Source organism: Vulpes lagopus, chromosome 12 (genome assembly GCF_018345385.1).
Source record: "Vulpes lagopus strain Blue_001 chromosome 12, ASM1834538v1, whole genome shotgun sequence".
Taxonomy (NCBI): domain Eukaryota; kingdom Metazoa; phylum Chordata; class Mammalia; order Carnivora; family Canidae; genus Vulpes; species Vulpes lagopus.
This window is the reverse complement of record NC_054835.1, coordinates 38,966,987-38,982,818: the sequence shown is the minus strand read 5'-3', so window position 1 is coordinate 38,982,818 and position 15,832 is coordinate 38,966,987. Positions and strand designations below refer to the sequence as shown.

Sequence of the window (15,832 nt, the reverse complement as noted above, 5' to 3'; positions counted from 1 at the left end):
CCTGGAGGCTAGAGAATGAGAGATGGGGGTAGGGGATATGACATGGGGGGCGAATGGTTACTTAAACAAAAGATCCTCTCCCCCCAAAGAATATAACAGGAAACTCCCCCCCTGCAGATCAGAGACAGAAAGACATAAACAGCAGCCTTGACTTGGGCCAGATGCCCAGTATTAACATCAAAGACTGGAAAGATTGTGTGCATCCTACCCCCCCACCCCTATAACCTTAACCACCTGCTGCTCTTCTCTCCCCCTTCCCACCACAGGCCAGCTCCAGTCAGGTATCAAGGTGGGTGCCCAAGGTCTAGAGGTCAACTCCATTCCCCACGCCCACAGCCATGCTCCAGAGCTTAGCCTCTTCCCTGCCAACCCACAGAACTTCTTGCCTCTGTCCCAGTTCCCCTCCGGAACTGAACGGAAGCGGGAGATCCAAGTAGCCAAGAAGGCAGTTAGGAGCACCCCCAAGCTGGGCATGGCATATTCTCCCCCCCTCCCCGCCCCCCTCACCCCCAGCAGCCAGCCGGGGAGGGTAATCGGAGCTGGGAGCTAGGGCAGCTGAATGCTGGAGGCATGAATGTCACGGGGCCAAGGCACTCGCTGCAGATGGCACCATGGGCACCGGGCTTGGGGTCCTCCCTTCCCCACTCTCTTCTTCCCAGGAGGCCATAGAGTTGTCTGCAAGCCCTGGGGAGCATCGCCCAGGAGGGAAGGGAACGGTGGAGGCGCAAAGACAGGCAGGGATGTTCTCCCAGGCACCCCAGGGACGCGGGACTTAGCCCCCACCCAGGCAGAACTGGCAGAGGCAGAGAGAGGGGGCGGGGAGAGGGAGGGAGAGTGAAAAAGGGAGAGAGGGAGGGAGAGGGAGGGAGGGAGGGGGGAGAGAGAAAGAGACGGCGCGAGCGCTAGAGAAGGGGGAGAAGGGGAGGGAGGGAAGGGGAGAGAGATTGAAAATTGTGTGTGTGTGAGTACGTGTGCGCGCGCGAAAGAGACAGCAGGAGAGAGCGAGAGAGCGCGCGAGCAAGTGAATGCAGCTGAGTCTCCGGCACACACACAGACACGTGCAGACACACACACTCACCCCGCATGCGCAGAGCCCGGCGCCCGGTTCCAGCAGATATTCAGAGCCCTCCCCAGCCCACACATGCATAAAACACGCACACATGGATGCGCGCACCACACACCCACTCACTGATGTGTACAAAAACGCCGATAGCCACCAATAGCCGATAGCCTCGGGTCCGCGTTCCCCTTCCCCCGCCCACGCGCCTGGGTAAAAGAGAAAATGAAACAGCTTAGGCTCTGGAAGCCAAGAACTCATCTCTTCCTTGCAAGAGGAAGACAGGAGGAAGGAGGGGAGGTGGGCTGGGGCTGCTCCTTGCCACTGCTGGGGATGAGGCTGTGCCTCTGGCCCTAACTTTTAACCTGAGTCCCCTGTCCCCAGACTGAGGGCTCACCCTCAGAGCAGGGACCAAACCATAGCATTTCCTGGGCACCAGTGAGTTCCACCTTGCTTTCCTTGTCTTCCGGGGGAACTTCTGTCCCCTCCCTCTGGACCACTTCCTACAAAGACACGCTAGAAGGAGGCCCCCTTTGTTACCTCAACCTTGGCCTACCAGGGAGGAGGGCAGGCAACCCACTATGCCTGAAAACCATATGCCTCCACCGCCACCACCATCACCACCACACACTGGCCCCAGATGCCTCTGTGAGAGATTGGGAACGATCTCTGGTTCCAGGGGGCAGGTGGATCCCCACCCTGGAGCATGCAGCCCCCAGAAGAACAGGAGAACCCATGGGCATTGCTTATCAAGCCAGGACGTGACAGGGTTTGACCACAGGTGTCAGGCCACATTATGTTATTTATCCTCGCTTGGAGTGAGGGGGCATCATTGTCTCCAGATGAGGAAAACTCAGGCCAAAGTCAGCAACTGGTGAATGGCAAAAACCCAGCCTCCAACTCCCAGCCAGTGCTCTTTCCACTATAAGCATGCTTGCCTCCCTCCCCAAGAGGCACAAGTCCCCTTTGCAACCGTGAGAACTGGAGTTGAGATTAACTTCCCAACCTTGAAGCTCCCCAGTGACCCACCACAGGGCATCCCTGTACGGTCTTTGCTTGCAAAGACCTGCAAGAGGAAGTGCTGAAGAAAAGGGATTTGGGGGAGAGAGGAATCTCATCACCAGACTCACCAGAGAAGAGAGGCAACTCAGGACAGACCCTGGCCCTCAAGGTGCCACACCCACCCGCTGGTCTTTACTCAGTGCCACCACCCTTCACACAAATGCCCCCTTGGTGCAGGGATGGGGACTCTGGTATCTATCAGCTGGTGCTAGATCCTGGGTGACTAACTAATGGTTAGGTAGCTGGACGCTGGGTCTCCAGCAGAGAGGTAGGGTGTTGTACTCTACATGCCAGAGGTAGAGGGGCTCCAGCTTGCAAAAACTTGTAGGGGAGAGAGATGTGATATGAAGGTGGAGGAGGCTGGAGATTAGGAACCCACTATCCTCCCCAACCCCCACCCCATTCCTATGAAGTCTGGAGATCCAATTCTCTACCCAGCTTCCCCAAGAAATCCAGGGGATCCCAGACCCACAGGCTTCCTCATTATAACAGCTAACACATACAGTGCTTTTATGCACCAGGCACTTTTACAAGCATTTTATATATTCTAACTCCTCTCATCCTCAAAAAGCTGAATGAGATAGGTATTACCATTCTCAATGTACAGATAAGGCAAGGGAGAGGTTAAATTGATTGCCCAAGGTTATACAACCAGCAAGTGGCAGAGTTGGGCCTGCCAACCCAGGCACTCCAGCTCCCAAAAAAGAAGAAGAAAAAAATCCCTTCTCTTAAGCATTTTATTATCTGCTAAAGGAACAATACCTTGTTCTTTGATCCAGCTATGTTTCCCCTGTGACTGAGCCTCAACTTCCCCTTCTGTAGTGGCCAATGGATTATCTAATGTAGAACCACTACCAATGCCACCTCATCCAAATAGGTCATGGCTAGAGGGGAGCATGGCCAGAAATGCTTGGTGCCCCCTGGGCTCTGGGCTCCCTGCTCCACTACCTCCTGCCCCAATTCCCACTCTGGGCTGAAGCCTACACTCATGAGACAGGGCCTCACTCAGCCCCCCACATAATCTGGGCAGCTGTACCCTCAGGACCAGGCTCTGAGGCTGGGCAAAGGGCACAGCTGTTGGGCATCTCTGAGGTGGATCTCAGCTGCCAGGGGTGTGGAGAAAGGCCATTGTGAGTACTGCCACTGACCCTGCTCAGTTGAGCCCTGCCAACTCCCGCCACTGCCCATGGGGGTGACTGTTTCCAGTGGGTCAATGTGGTGGGGAGCCTCCTCACTGGCTATCTTAGGAGCTAGCTGGCTGTAGGCCGCATACCAGGGGCTTCCACTCCACTGGTGTGCCCTGGCTGAGCATGCCAGCCTAAGAGGTCAGTGTGTGCTGTAGCTGACCCCTGTCCCCCCCTTCTCAGACCCTAAAACTTGCTGCTGCAGCTGCAGTGCTGAGGAAGCGCAGGATGTCCTGAGCAGCCAGCTGAGCCCCCCACACCCCCCCACCGGAACCTCTTGGTGACCCCAGAGGCAGGGCAGGCGGGGCGAGGGGCGGGGTTTGAGGATTAACAACTGGAAAAGTATGAGGCTCATCACTGCCAGTTCCCAGCTCTGAGAAAGGAGGCTGTGGCAGAGACAAGAACATGGGTAGACAGGGGGCAGCGACCGGGTGAGAGAGAGTTCCAGACTGTCAGAGAAACAAGGAGAGGGGAAAATCAGACACAGCAAGACAGGGCAAAGAAAGACAGCGCATTAGAGAGAAATTCCAAGTCAAAAATACACATCGCTCACCCAGACACTCACCAGCATACGGCCTCCTAAGGAAGGCTTCCAAGTTTAGACAGGAGGGCAGAGGTGGGAAGAGGGGCCAGACTCATGGTGGGAGGCAGGAACTCCGCTGGGGGCAAGTCAATGGCCCCAGGAAAGGCTCAGATATGCGACCCTGGCAGAAGCCGCTAGATCCCACATTTGCTTTTAAGGTGGCGATAGGGACCGCTCCCTAGGAGCTGGCTCTCCCCAACTCCGCCCCCTCCCCCCCAGCAGCTAGGATAATCTCAGCTGCTGGAAGCCACTGGACATTGCTTCAGCCCCATGACTCGGCCCTCTGGAACCCCCCTGACCCTGCTCTCATTGCTCTTGTTTCTCTGCCCCTCAAAAAAAAAAAGGCTGAGAATGGAGGAAGACAGGAGGAAGCTCAAGAGAAAAAAAAATCTACAACTGTGTGTGCATCTAGGGGTGCGCCTGACTGCATGGCTACAGTGTACAGTGTGCACGTCTGGGGGTTGTCTGGACACAGCTGTGGGCGTGGACCTGTGACTGCATAGACCTGAGCCTTGTGAATGCCTACTGCACCTGAGTCCCTGAGACTGTGTGCAAATGAGCACACCTGTGTCTGGAGTTCCCAGTCAATCAATTAACAAGTATTTACAGAGCACTTCCTGTGCTAGGCTCTGGGTGGGATCCAGAGCTCTTGGAGTGATTCTCTGAGCTCTTAAGGAGCTCACCACCTAAGCAGTGGAGGGATGACAAGCGATAGAGACTGATAATATTATCGTGAATGCATGTGTTGCACCATTATGCAGGAGGACTCTTTTCACAGAGATGAATTTGATTTTCCTTGGAGTAGAGGTTTTGTTGTATCCAGAACCTTAGAGATCCACAGTAAGAGTCCAGGAAATACTTGTTGCTAAGTTGTGTACACATGTGTTGATGTGTAACTGTGTTTGCGTTTGACTGAGTGACAGGCACTGTCAAGGCAGGCAATGATGCCTGTGTGACTGGGCTCATGCTAGCACGTGTGTGCCTGTGAGTGACAGGGTCTTTTGTAATGTGCGGCTGTGTGCAATTGCTCTGTGTTCATGCATGCATTCGATAGTGACTTTTTCTGTGTGGGTGACAGCGACTCCTCCTTGCCCCTGTGTGTGACAGCATCTCCGTGTGACCCTGTGCGTGGGTATGTGCATAGGTTGGTCTCCCCACTCTTGGTCTCCCGTGGGTGTGTCCCACCCCTGTGAGCTCTCCGGAGCAGCGGCAGCCTGCCTCTTCCCTTGTCCCCATGTGGGTGTGTCCAACAGCTCCTGTCCTTGAGTCTGCCTGGGTGTCCCTGGGTGTGCATGCATGTGGCTGTCTGTGTGGGCATATCTCTGTGCCTGCATGTCACATTTGCTTCCCCTCCCTCATGGAGGACAACAGCCCCCTTCATCCCTTCCCCTTCCCGGGGCCAGAGCCAGCATTGAGGGGCAGGCTCCTATCCCACTGGCTTTCCTTCTGCGACCTCCACCCCTGTAAACGGTGGCTCTCTCCTTTGGCCCTATCATCCCTGCCCCCCGCCCCAGGCCTTTCTTTCACACCGGACAGGGGAGGGCCCCAGGCACAGAAGGGGCACCAGAGACACGTTGCAAGGGGAGGGAAACAGGGGGGGGCACACTACACAGGTCCCTTCCTCCCTCTCTACCCCAACCACACTAGCTTCAACTCTCCAGATCATCTAGGGACCCTCAAATACACTCCCCCCTACACACACACTCCCTCCCCTCCAAGCAGCGTTTTTGCAATTAGGAGTGTTGCAACCAGAGAGCCATGCTCAATTGGGGAGGCGGGTGGAATGGGGGGGGAGGCTTCCCTCTCCCGGGGCCTGTGCAAGCCCACCCCCACCCCACTCATACAGCCATCCGCAGCTGCAGGCGCCTTTGCAAAGGCCACTCAGCCTCGGCCACGGCCTCGGCCTCTGCCTCGGAGGCTAGGGGTGGGGGCTGGCGCGGGGGGGGCAGGCCTCCGGCGCACCGTAAACAAACCGCGGCGGGCGGGGGAGCTCCGGCGGCCGGCAGCGGGGCCGGGCCCGGGAGTGCGCAGCAGACGCGCCGGACAGAGGCCGGGCGGGCCCTCGAGGGGGAGGCCTGGACGCCATCTCTGCCGGCGAACCCCGGGGCCCACCGACCTCCCAGCAACACCTCCCTTCCCCAGGGTGTAAGTTGCGAGCTCCCGGACTGTGACAGGGTGACCGGGACGCCGGGGAGAGCCGAGGCTGGCAGCAGGTACCCCCGGCGCCCCCAGCCCGCCGGGGAGCTGGCCCCAGAGCCCCACGGCTTTGCATAATCAATTGCGAGGCATTTGCATATTAATGCCCCCTCGCTCCCTCCCTCTTACCTCGGCGTGGCGCGCTGGACAGGGCTGGGCAGCGACGCAGGGTCTCAGCGCCCCGTGCCGGGGGCGTCCATGGGGGGCCGGTGGGGCCCGGGCCGCCCGCCTCCAGCGCCCGGGTGTGAGTGCGAGTGAGCGCGGGGGGGGGCGGGGGGCGAGTGTGGCGGCCCCGCGGCTCCTCCGGCAGAGGCGGCGGCCGCTCTTGGCTCCTCCCTCCCCCGCCCCGCTCCGGCTGGGGCTCGGGCTCGGCGCGCCCGGCCGGCTCGCGGCTGCTCCCTGCAGGCCGCCGCGCCGCCGCCGGCCCCCGCCCCCCGCCCCCCGCCCCCCGCCGCGCCCCGGGACCCCGGCCAGCCGCCCGGCCGCCCCTCGGCCGCCTCTGCCCCCGCCCCGCTCGCACTCGCCCGCCCCACTCCCGGCGCCGCCGGCAGGAGTGGTGCTCGGTGACATATTTTAAAAAATAGCTTTGGCTTGCTGGAAGAATCGGAGGTTTTTGGGTTTGCACCACGGGGATGGAGAAGGGAATATAGACGGGCCGCCTGCACCTTCTAAGTCGGGGAGAAAGTCTAAATACCAAGCCCTAGGAGCTTTAGAATTTGTTTCTGAGTTCAGGGGCCCTTCTTTGCCAGTTACTCACTGTGTGACCTTGAGCAAATCACCACCGCTCTCGGGGACGGAGCTTCCTCAACCTTAAAATGTTAGGGCTGGGCAAGTGACCCCTGAGGTCCTTTCTCCCTCAATCATCCCACGTTTTTAATCCTTTTGGAGGTTTACTCCCTATTACCCCCTCCCCTTCTCATTTCTAACATTATTACCTGATCACTGCCTCTTCTTTCAAATGTCACCCTCTTTCAATATAGGCTTTCTATTCACTGCCACCAGCTATTTCCTCAACAACTGGTCCCCTTGGTGAGCTGGGGAGGAGGCAAGGCCTGCCCTACCTCCTCAACTCTCAGCCCTACAGTGGTGGTATTTCCTCTTGTGTTTGCCCCCACCCAAATCCAAATGGTACTAGGGCCAATCTAAAGAGGGGGGCAGGCTGCAAAAAAAGGATCTTCTTCCCCAAAGGAGAGGTCTCTGCCATTCCAGCTCCACCTCCCATGTGCGCGTGCACACACACACACACACACACACACACACACACCTGCATTCATGGATATAAAACCATCTCAGTGACGCCAGAGCCCCTTTCATCTCAGGATCTCCCAGCGCCAGGCAGAACCCTAATTACCCCAGCACCCCCCTGGTCCCGCCGGTTCCCCCACTATCATTAGCCCAGTTTTACCAGTGGGGGCCACAGCCTTCCCTTGGCTCCCAGGGCGGAGCCCAGTCTCTACAGTCTGCTCTTGGGAAGTGTGTGTGTGTGTGTGTGTGTGTGTGTGTGTGTGTGTGTGTGTTAAGGGGAGCTGCTCTACCAATTGCCCAGTTTATACTGGGCAGAATCACTTGCCAAGTGGGGCTCTAAGTCTATCTGAGTCAGGCTGCCCTTGTTCATATTATCCTCAGGCTCTTGCCTCCTCAGCTCTTTTGGAGCGACTCCTTTTGGGGGGAGAGCATAATTGGGGTCTGCAATGCATAGAGGAGGGGAGAGGAGGGTGCCTCTCTTGGGACTCCTTGGAATCCTGGGGATGAGAGGGGCAGCTGGGATGAAACCCACAGGATGCAGAGTGGGTGGTGATGAGGACAATACAGTGGGTGAAGGGAGCCTGCAGGGTGCAGAGTCAGCATGCAATAAGTGAACCTGTGGGTTCAGCCTGGGCTTGCAGTGGACATGCACCAGCTCAGTGTGGGGCAGTAGGCTGCATCGTGCAGCATCAGGGCAGTGTGCAGTGCGAGGTGACTGTCTTCGGGTCAATGCCACGTCCTCGATGATCATGTTTGGCTGAAACCCGGGGGAGCAAGGCTGTAATGTGCAATGCTTAGGGTGCATGCTCTCTCCTGTATGGAAATAGTCTCTTGGGATTAGCCTGCCCAGGGAGTTGAGATGGAATCCCTGTGCATGGGATACATTTATGAGATGAGCTGCATTTATACTCTGCACCCGTCAGGCAGAACCAGGAGGCAATGGGGAAGTCTGGCACTAATCTGGATTAGGACAGGGTGACGGAGTCCAGAGCGGGAATACGAAAGTGCTATGGTTTTGTCTCCCTTCCACTCTGGCTTCCCTCACATCTCTGACGAAAGGCCCTAAAGATATCTGGTGAGGGAGACTTTTTGAAATCCTAGACCCAAAGCCATAGAAAATGAAGTGCCTCCTAATCCACCTCTCGACCTCCCTCAGGGGCAGAATGGGGCAGCTTGAACTCAAAGACCAAAGTTTACCATTCCCATCTTCTTCTTACCTCTCTTCCTTGGCTCCCAATATGGGCTGGTAACAGACCTGGGCAAGGGCAAAGTCAAGGGCACACTGCCTCCAAAGCAAAGCCCAGGTCTGGAGTTATAGCCTCTGCCTGCTATTGCATCAGCCCCCTTCCCACCCCACTCATCCTACCTACCCCCATTTCTTGAAGCTTCTAGCTCCTCTCAGAGTCATTTCAGCCCCAGCTTTTGTTGTCTCCTTGCCAGGAAACCCCCACCCGGGGCTGCAGTCTCCTCTCATCCCCCCCACCTCTGCTTTAGGGCCCAATCCCTGGGGATAGTAGGGGGGTGGGGCACAAGTAAGGATGGATAAAGACCCTCTGAGGGGGATCTGCCTGAAGGCCCCCTCCCTCTTAGATTTTGGTTGCCAAGGAGGCAGCAGGAACAGCCTGTTCTCTGGGCTCCCATCGGAGCAGCTATGCCTGGGCCCCGCCTTCTCTCCTTTCCTCCTTCCTTTCCTCTCAGACTGTTGCTAGGAAGCACCCCAAGATTTCTCAGGGTCCCCCCTAGAAGCCAGAGGATCCAAATATCTTTCTGAAGAGCTTCCCCAAAAGCCTGGAAGCTAAGACCCCACACATTATCCTCTACCCCTGCCAAGAAGCCACAAACAATTGGGGGTAGGGGAAACAAGGGACAGGCCCTGGACCAACCTGCCCTGGAACTATTGCCAGGGCCCAAGCCTCAGTAACCCCACCTCTCCCCCATTTCCAGCTCCTGCACTCTGGGTGATGTCAGCAAGTGATGAGGTGTCCAGCAGATACCCCTCGACTCTGCAGACACAGCCCCACTTATTGGGGAGTTCTGGAAAAGCAGCAGGGGAAACCAGCTAAGAGAACCCAACCCCCAGATGTTTCTCCCCCTTAGAGATCTTTCAATCGAGAAAAGGTAGTGGAAATGGAGAAAAGAAAGAGGTTTGAGCCTTACCACACTGCAGCCCTCCCCCTCCAATGAAAGGAGATGGGACAAGCTGGTGTGGAGGCCAGGAGCACACAGTGGTTCTCAGGGCCTGAAGGGAGGGGTGGTGGTGCAAAGGAAATGGCAAGCGGGCTTCCTTTCCCTGCCACTGTCCAGGCCTCAGGATCACAGGACGTCTCTTCTCTGAGCTAGGAAGGAGTGTGGAAAGGGGAGGCATCCTTCAGGGTGTTGGAGAGGAAGCTACTTCAATAATTAGTTCAAATTCTGCCTTTCATTGTCCTGGCTGGTCTCTTTCTGGACCTCTGTAGGGCAGGGGAAATCCAGGAACTATTTTAAAGTGGGTCCACGTTGTAGGCTTCTCCCCCATCCTCTTCTCTCCCAGATAGAAAGAAAGTGGAGATTTTAATGTGGGACCTGTCAGAGAAGGGAACTGGTTTGGAACCAGCTGTGTATGAGTGTGTGGGAACAACTCTTCATGCCTCTGCTGCCAATTAACTCCCCAGAGCAGGGGGACCCAGGCAAGCTTCCAAAGAAAATGTTCCAGCTAGGGGAGGGGAATGACTCAGTTTCCCTGTGGAGAGAAGGGGAGCTGAAACCCTTAGTACCTTGTATGCTTACCAAGTATTTCAATGTTTCTGGGTCTAGACTCTTGCCACTTTTCCTTATATTTATTTTTCACCTAGAATGTCCCCATCCCTTTGGGCACCAAAACCCTACACCTATTCCCTACAGCCTCTTATCTAACCCTAAGCCTCCACTCTGGCCTAGCTCCTTTTCTGCCTCTGTTCAGTGTTGCCATGTAACTCTACCTGGCTGGTTTCCATCTGCCCCACTTCTCCAGGTAGACCCCTTCCCCAGCCAGACCAGCCAATAAGGTGAAGAGGTTGGAGCTTGGAACTAAGAGAGCAGAGGTGGGAGCTAAGCCTTTATCAGTGCTCAGGGGGGGAGAAACAGACAGCAAGAGAAAGTGGGGTAAGAAGGATTTTTGAGAGGGGCTGTATGGAAGGGCAGTTTTCCTTTATATCCAAAGAGGATGCTGACAACTTTTCTCTTACCCACAGGAGGATTTTCATAGAGTCCTATCCTTGGGGAAAGAGGATCCAGCCAGAGAGCCTGTGGGTCCTAGGAAGCTAATGTGGTGTGGAGGGAGGAAGTTTGTGGAAAGGCTGTCTCTGGGGGTACCTGGGTGGCTCAGTGGGTTGAGTGTCTGCCTTCGTCTCTGGTCCTGATCCCAGGGTCCTGGAATCGAGTTCTGCATCCGGGCTCCCTGCTTAGCAGGGAGTCTGCTTCTCTCTCTCCTTCCACTCTTCTCCATGCTCATACTCTCTCTCTCTCTCTCTCTCTCTCTCTCTCTCTCTCTTTCGCTTACTCTCTCTTTCAAATAAATAAATACAATCTTTTAAAAGAAAGAAAAATTGTCTCTGATATTTACAGAGTAGAGAAGCCAGACATTAAAAGCAGAGAAATTGAAGATGGCCCATGTTCAGAGCTAAGGGGGTCCTTGTAGTCCCTTAGGAGTCCAGTCCTTGGGGGAACCCTGCCAAGCCTAGGAAAGGAGCTGCTGGTGAGAGGTGGGGGGACAAGGAAGGCAGATGGCCTGACTACAAAAGCCGCCTCCCTGCCTCTGTGAAGTGGGAAGAAGGTACCCCAGAGATCTGCCAGGCTTCCTGCCAGAGAGGGATGGTTGAAGCTCAGAATATCACTATCCTCAGGGCCCAGATAGTCCCCCAAATGTACCCAACACCCACTAACTCAGTCAGGAGCAGTCTCAAAGTTGACAGCTTCTCTCTAAGAGTGGCAGGCTGGGTGATGAGGGATGGGAGAGGAACTGTAGGATCTAAGGATGGCTCAAGGTCGGGGGCCCTGGGGCACTATAACCAGAAAGGAAGGAGAAGAAGGAGCAGACAAAGGGAAAGTGGGGATCTGGGAAAAAGGAGGGAGACCAGGTACATGTGAGGCCGCACAGGAACAGGGTTTGTGGTCATCTCGAGTTTGAGTGTGTGTGCGTGGCTGGGGCAATTCGGAAGTTAAGTGTGGGGAGTCTGGGTTCTCCCCCCTTCCTGTTTTGGAAGCTTTAGCTCCTCATATTTGGCAGCTGTTTTGCAGAAGTACTCTTTCTTGGTGGTGTCACTTGAGTAGGCACAAAAGGGAGCAGAATGGAGGTGGTGTGGATGGGTCTATGGGGAGAGAGAAAGGCCATAGGCAGTCATGACCTTAGAGGGATGTGATCTGGCCCTCCTTCAGCAACACTCAAACCCTCAGAACAGGAGTCCTTGTCTCCGTATTGTGATTTTGCTCCAATACCTGGGATCCTGTTATTCTCTGTCACAAGGGCCACAAGTTTGCTTCCAGACCCTGAACACAGTGCTCTCCCAGATTCATCCCCCTGATGACTGATTTTGCCAGTGAAAGGGTCGCCAGAATGGTTGCTGGAGAATACGGATGGAACTTGGCCTCATGGACCTGGATATCAGGCTTAGGGTATCGGATGGGGGAGCTGAAAATGGGCGGTGGTGGAACTGGCTGGGGCCTCCATGCTTACTTTTGTCCTAGGTTATAAATGTTAGGGATGCTCTGTTCACAGGCCAGGGCAAAGGATAAGGGCTGTCTATAGGAAAGCTCAGACATTGGAGTCAGAGGGGAATGGTATTTGCTTCTGAGCTTCCTACTGGAGGCGGAAAAAAGAGCTAATGTCTAAAGGCCTAAATATAATTATGCACAATATGGTTCCATAGGATAAGCAAGACATCATATTGTTTTGTTTTAAATATTTTATTTATTTATTTGTCAAAGAGAGAGAGGGAGAGAGAGAGCACTCACAAGCAAGGGGAGCAGCAGGCAGAGGGAGAAGCAGGCTCCCTGCTGAGCAAAGAGCCTGGTGTGGGACTCAATCCCAGGACCCTGGGATCATGACCTGACCAGAAGGCACACTCTTAACTGACTGAACCACCCAGGCATCCCTATCATAGTATTTTTAATAAACTTAAAAAAAATGGGTTTAGGGATCCCTGGTTTAGTGCCAGGGAGTTTAGTGCCTGGTTCAGTAGTTTAGTGCCCGCCTTCTGCCCAGGGACTGATCCTGGAGACCCAGGATCGAATCCCACATCGAGCTCCCTGCATGGAGCCTGCTTCTCCCTCTGCCTGTGTCTCTGCCTCTCTCTCTCTGTCTCTCATGAATGAATAAATAAAATCTTTTTTAAAAATGGGTTTAGGGGGGATCCCTGGGTGGCGCAGTGGTTTAGCGCCTGCCTTTGGCCCAGGGCGCGATCCTGGAGACCCGGGATCGAATCCCACGTCGGGCTCCCGGCGCATGGAGCCTGCTTCTCCCTCTGCCTATGTCTCTGCCTCTCTCTCTCTCTCTGTGACTATCATAAATAAATTTTAAAAAAAAATTAAAAAAAAATGGGTTTAGGGATCCCTGGGTGGCGCAGTGGTTTGGCACCTCCCTTTGGCCCAGGGCGCGATCCTGGAGACCCAGGATCGAATCCCACATCGGGCTCCCGGTGCATGGAGCCTGTGTCTCTGCCTCTCTGTCTCTCTGTTTCTCTCTCTCTCTCTCTCTCTCTCTCTTTCTGTGTGACTATCACAAATAAATTTTTAAAAAATTAAAAAAATAAAAATAAAAATGGGTTTAGATTTACAGGAAAAGATATAGTAGGGAACCCCCATCTACCCTATACCCAATTTCTCCTTTTATTTAGCCTCTTGTGTTAGTATGGTATTTTTTACAATGAATGAACTACTATTGATATGTTATTATTAACTGATATCTATGCTTTTCTCGTATTTCTTAGTTTTCACCTAATGTTCTTCTTCTGTTCCAGGACAACATCTGGGAGGGATACCAAGTTACATTTAATAATTATGTCTCCTTGGGGATCCCTGGGTGGCTCAGCAGTTTAGTGCCTGCCTTTGGCCCAGGACGTGGTCCTGGAGTCCCGGGATCGGGTCCCACGTCCGGCTCCCTGCATGGAGCCTGCTTCTCCCTCTGCTTGTGTCTCTGCCTCTCTCTCTCTCTCTCTCTCTCTCTGTGTGTGTGTGTGTGTGTCTCTCATGAATAAATAAATTTAAAAAAATAGGGGATCCCTGGGTGGCGCAGCGGTTTGGCGCCTGCCTTTGGCCCAGGGCGCGATCCTGGAGACCCGGGATGGAATCCCACGTCGGGCTCCCGGTGCATGGAGCCTGCTTCTCCCTCTGCCTGTGTCTCTGCCTCTCTCTCTCTCTCACTGTGTGCCTATCATAAAAAAAAAAAAAAAAAAAAAAAAAAAAAAAAAAAAAAAAAAAAAGTCTCCTTAAGCTCTCTTGGCTATGACAGTTTCTTAGACTTTCCTTAATTTTAATAACCTTACCCCTATTTTCCTCCTTAGTTCTCCCCATATTCAAGCAGTATGCGGGGCCAGGAGATTCTGGGAGGACTGCCAAACCTGGGGGTTAAATGGTGATGTATGTGCAACTGATCAAGCCCCAATGTCGCCTCTGGAATACGAGAACTCTGGTATATGCAGAGGTGTAGGAGCACCAATTAATTAATTAATTAATTAATTAAAAAAAAAAAGGTCAGAGAAGAGAAAACGTATTACTAAACAAAAACCACACCCCTACTGTGCCTACTAACTAGCATATAACGAAAGAGTGTCAGAATATCATTTAAATGCCTGGTCAACAGTGACGTCTTTGGGCGACGCCTGTTTACGAGCAGTCTTTTGAGAGCTCTCCCCCTCTTCGCTCCCGAGTCTCTGTGATGCTTCAGCTCCTGTCTGTCCTTTTCCAAAGCAGAGAAACAATGCAGGCTGACTAGCTTAAGTCCCTTAGCTTCCTCACTAGCCCAGGCCAAGGAACTACAATTCCCAGAAGACATCGTGGAGTGACCTGTCTCTTGCCGCATTCTTATTGGCTCATGTTTGTTACTCTCAGCCAATAGAAGTTAAGCTCTTTGATAAGTGCCAAGATGGCGACACCTAGGATGTAGAACTAGCTTGTACGGTAGGCATAAAATTGGGGAGGTGGTGGATGAAAAGGAAATAGGGAATTATAGTTTCAAGGTTGGGGGAGGTGGAGGAAAAACTGTGGGTTTGGGGTGATAGGGGCTGAGGGACGCAGCCAGAGCTGAGGGCGTAATTAGGCATTCGTATTGGCTTAACCCCTTGCCACCCTCTTTACTCTTTATATTAAGTCCCTTTGACACCCTTTTCTTAGTGCTCCAGTTTAAGGAAGGATGATTCAGGAGGGAGGAACCTGAGAGAATCTCTTCCTTGTCCTCTTCCCCATTTTTTCTTTGTAGTTCCTCTGCCTCCCTTAAATCTTCCCGTATCCGTTTCATTCAACCTGGCCCTTCTCTGTTCTTTCCTTCAGAATCTCCTCTCCCCTTCTCTTAGCTCAGTTTCTCCCACCTCAAAGCTGACTGCCATCGGCCCCTTCTCCGAGTGAAATCATGAAGGTAGTGAACTTGAAGCAAGCCATTTTGCAAGCCTGGAAAGAGCGATGGAGTGACTACCAGTGGGCAATCAACATGAAGAAATTCTTTCCCAAAGGAGCCACCTGGGACATCCTCAACCTAGCAGGTCTCAAGTGGAGTAGGAAGGAAAGATGGGAGGGCTAAACCCATAAAAATTATAACCACTCAGTCTTGCTTTGTTATTCCCCTTGCAGAAGCACTACTGGAGCAGGCCATGATTGGACCTTCCCCCAATCCTCTCATCCTGTCCTACCTGAAGTATGCCATTAGTTCCCAGGTAAACTGCCCCATCTATTCCAGAGAGTGAGGATTTGGAGGTAAAAGACTTGGAGTACAATCGTCAGCTCTCGCTTTCTAGGTGGATTTGTTTCAACACAACACTTCTCTGAGCCTCAGTTTTTTTGTGAAAGTAATAATACTTCATTGGTTGTGATGAATGTTACATGAATTTATTCTATCAATAAATATTCATAAGTGTGTCAGATAGTGGTATAGGCCCTGGGGATATAGCTGTGAACAAGACCTGATCCCAGTACACAAGGAATTTAGTGAGTAATAACAGACATAAGCAGTCACAGGATGGGTTTATGACGAAGGTTAAGACAGTACTAGGGGAGTATGTGAGAGAGGCATGGAATTCAGCTAAGCAATCAGGAAAGGCTTTCTGGAGAAAGTGATGTTTAAACCAAGATCTTATTGTTAATAGGAGTTAGCCAGGCATATTGGTGAGAGTGTACTAAGCAGAAAGAAAAGCATATTTAGAGGCTGGGAGGCAAAAATCACATGTTGTTTAGGAACCGAAAAAAATTTATATGGGTAGAGCAGTAGTTTTGGTCTCAGGACCCTTTTATTTTCTTAAAAACTGTTGAGACTCCCACAAAGCTTTTGTTTATATGTATTAC

General features: G+C 53.3%; 2 protein-coding genes across 7 annotated transcripts in view; one reads left to right on the top strand and one right to left on the bottom strand.

Annotated features, from left to right (window-relative positions):
• THRA (thyroid hormone receptor alpha) overlaps nt 1-6,433 on the bottom strand; it is a 23,729-nt gene extending 17,296 nt beyond the window's left edge. Inside the window, exon 1 of the mRNA XM_041724609.1 lies at nt 6,212-6,433. The gene's annotated coding sequence lies outside the window, so the exon portion shown is untranslated. The remainder of the gene's footprint in view (nt 1-6,211) is intronic.
• On the top strand, nt 3,713-15,832 carry LOC121472938 (translation initiation factor IF-2-like). Of its 6 annotated transcripts, none has more exons than XM_041724614.1 (4): nt 3,713-3,734; nt 4,231-6,099; nt 14,851-15,036; nt 15,125-15,832. In XM_041724614.1, the coding sequence occupies exon 2, from the start codon at nt 5,121-5,123 to the stop codon at nt 6,033-6,035; it is 915 nt and encodes a 304-aa protein (XP_041580548.1). In that variant the 5' UTR covers nt 3,713-3,734; nt 4,231-5,120; the 3' UTR covers nt 6,036-6,099; nt 14,851-15,036; nt 15,125-15,832. The 6 variants fall into 6 exon arrangements, 4 of the variants coding, with proteins under 4 accessions (XP_041580548.1, XP_041580544.1, XP_041580547.1 ...); XM_041724610.1 differs by having other exon boundaries at nt 4,231-6,031; nt 15,125-15,831; XM_041724613.1 differs by having other exon boundaries at nt 14,828-15,036; nt 15,125-15,827.

Coding starts and splice junctions, on each gene's coding strand:
- LOC121472938 (XM_041724610.1), top strand. CDS start 5,121: ATGTGGGTGTGTCCAACAGCTCCTGTCCTTGAGTCTGCCTGGGTGTCC. Junction 6,032..14,850: donor ACACCTCCCTTCCCCAGGGT/GTAAGTTGCGAG, acceptor CCCTTCTCTTAG/CTCAGTTTCTCCCACCTCAA.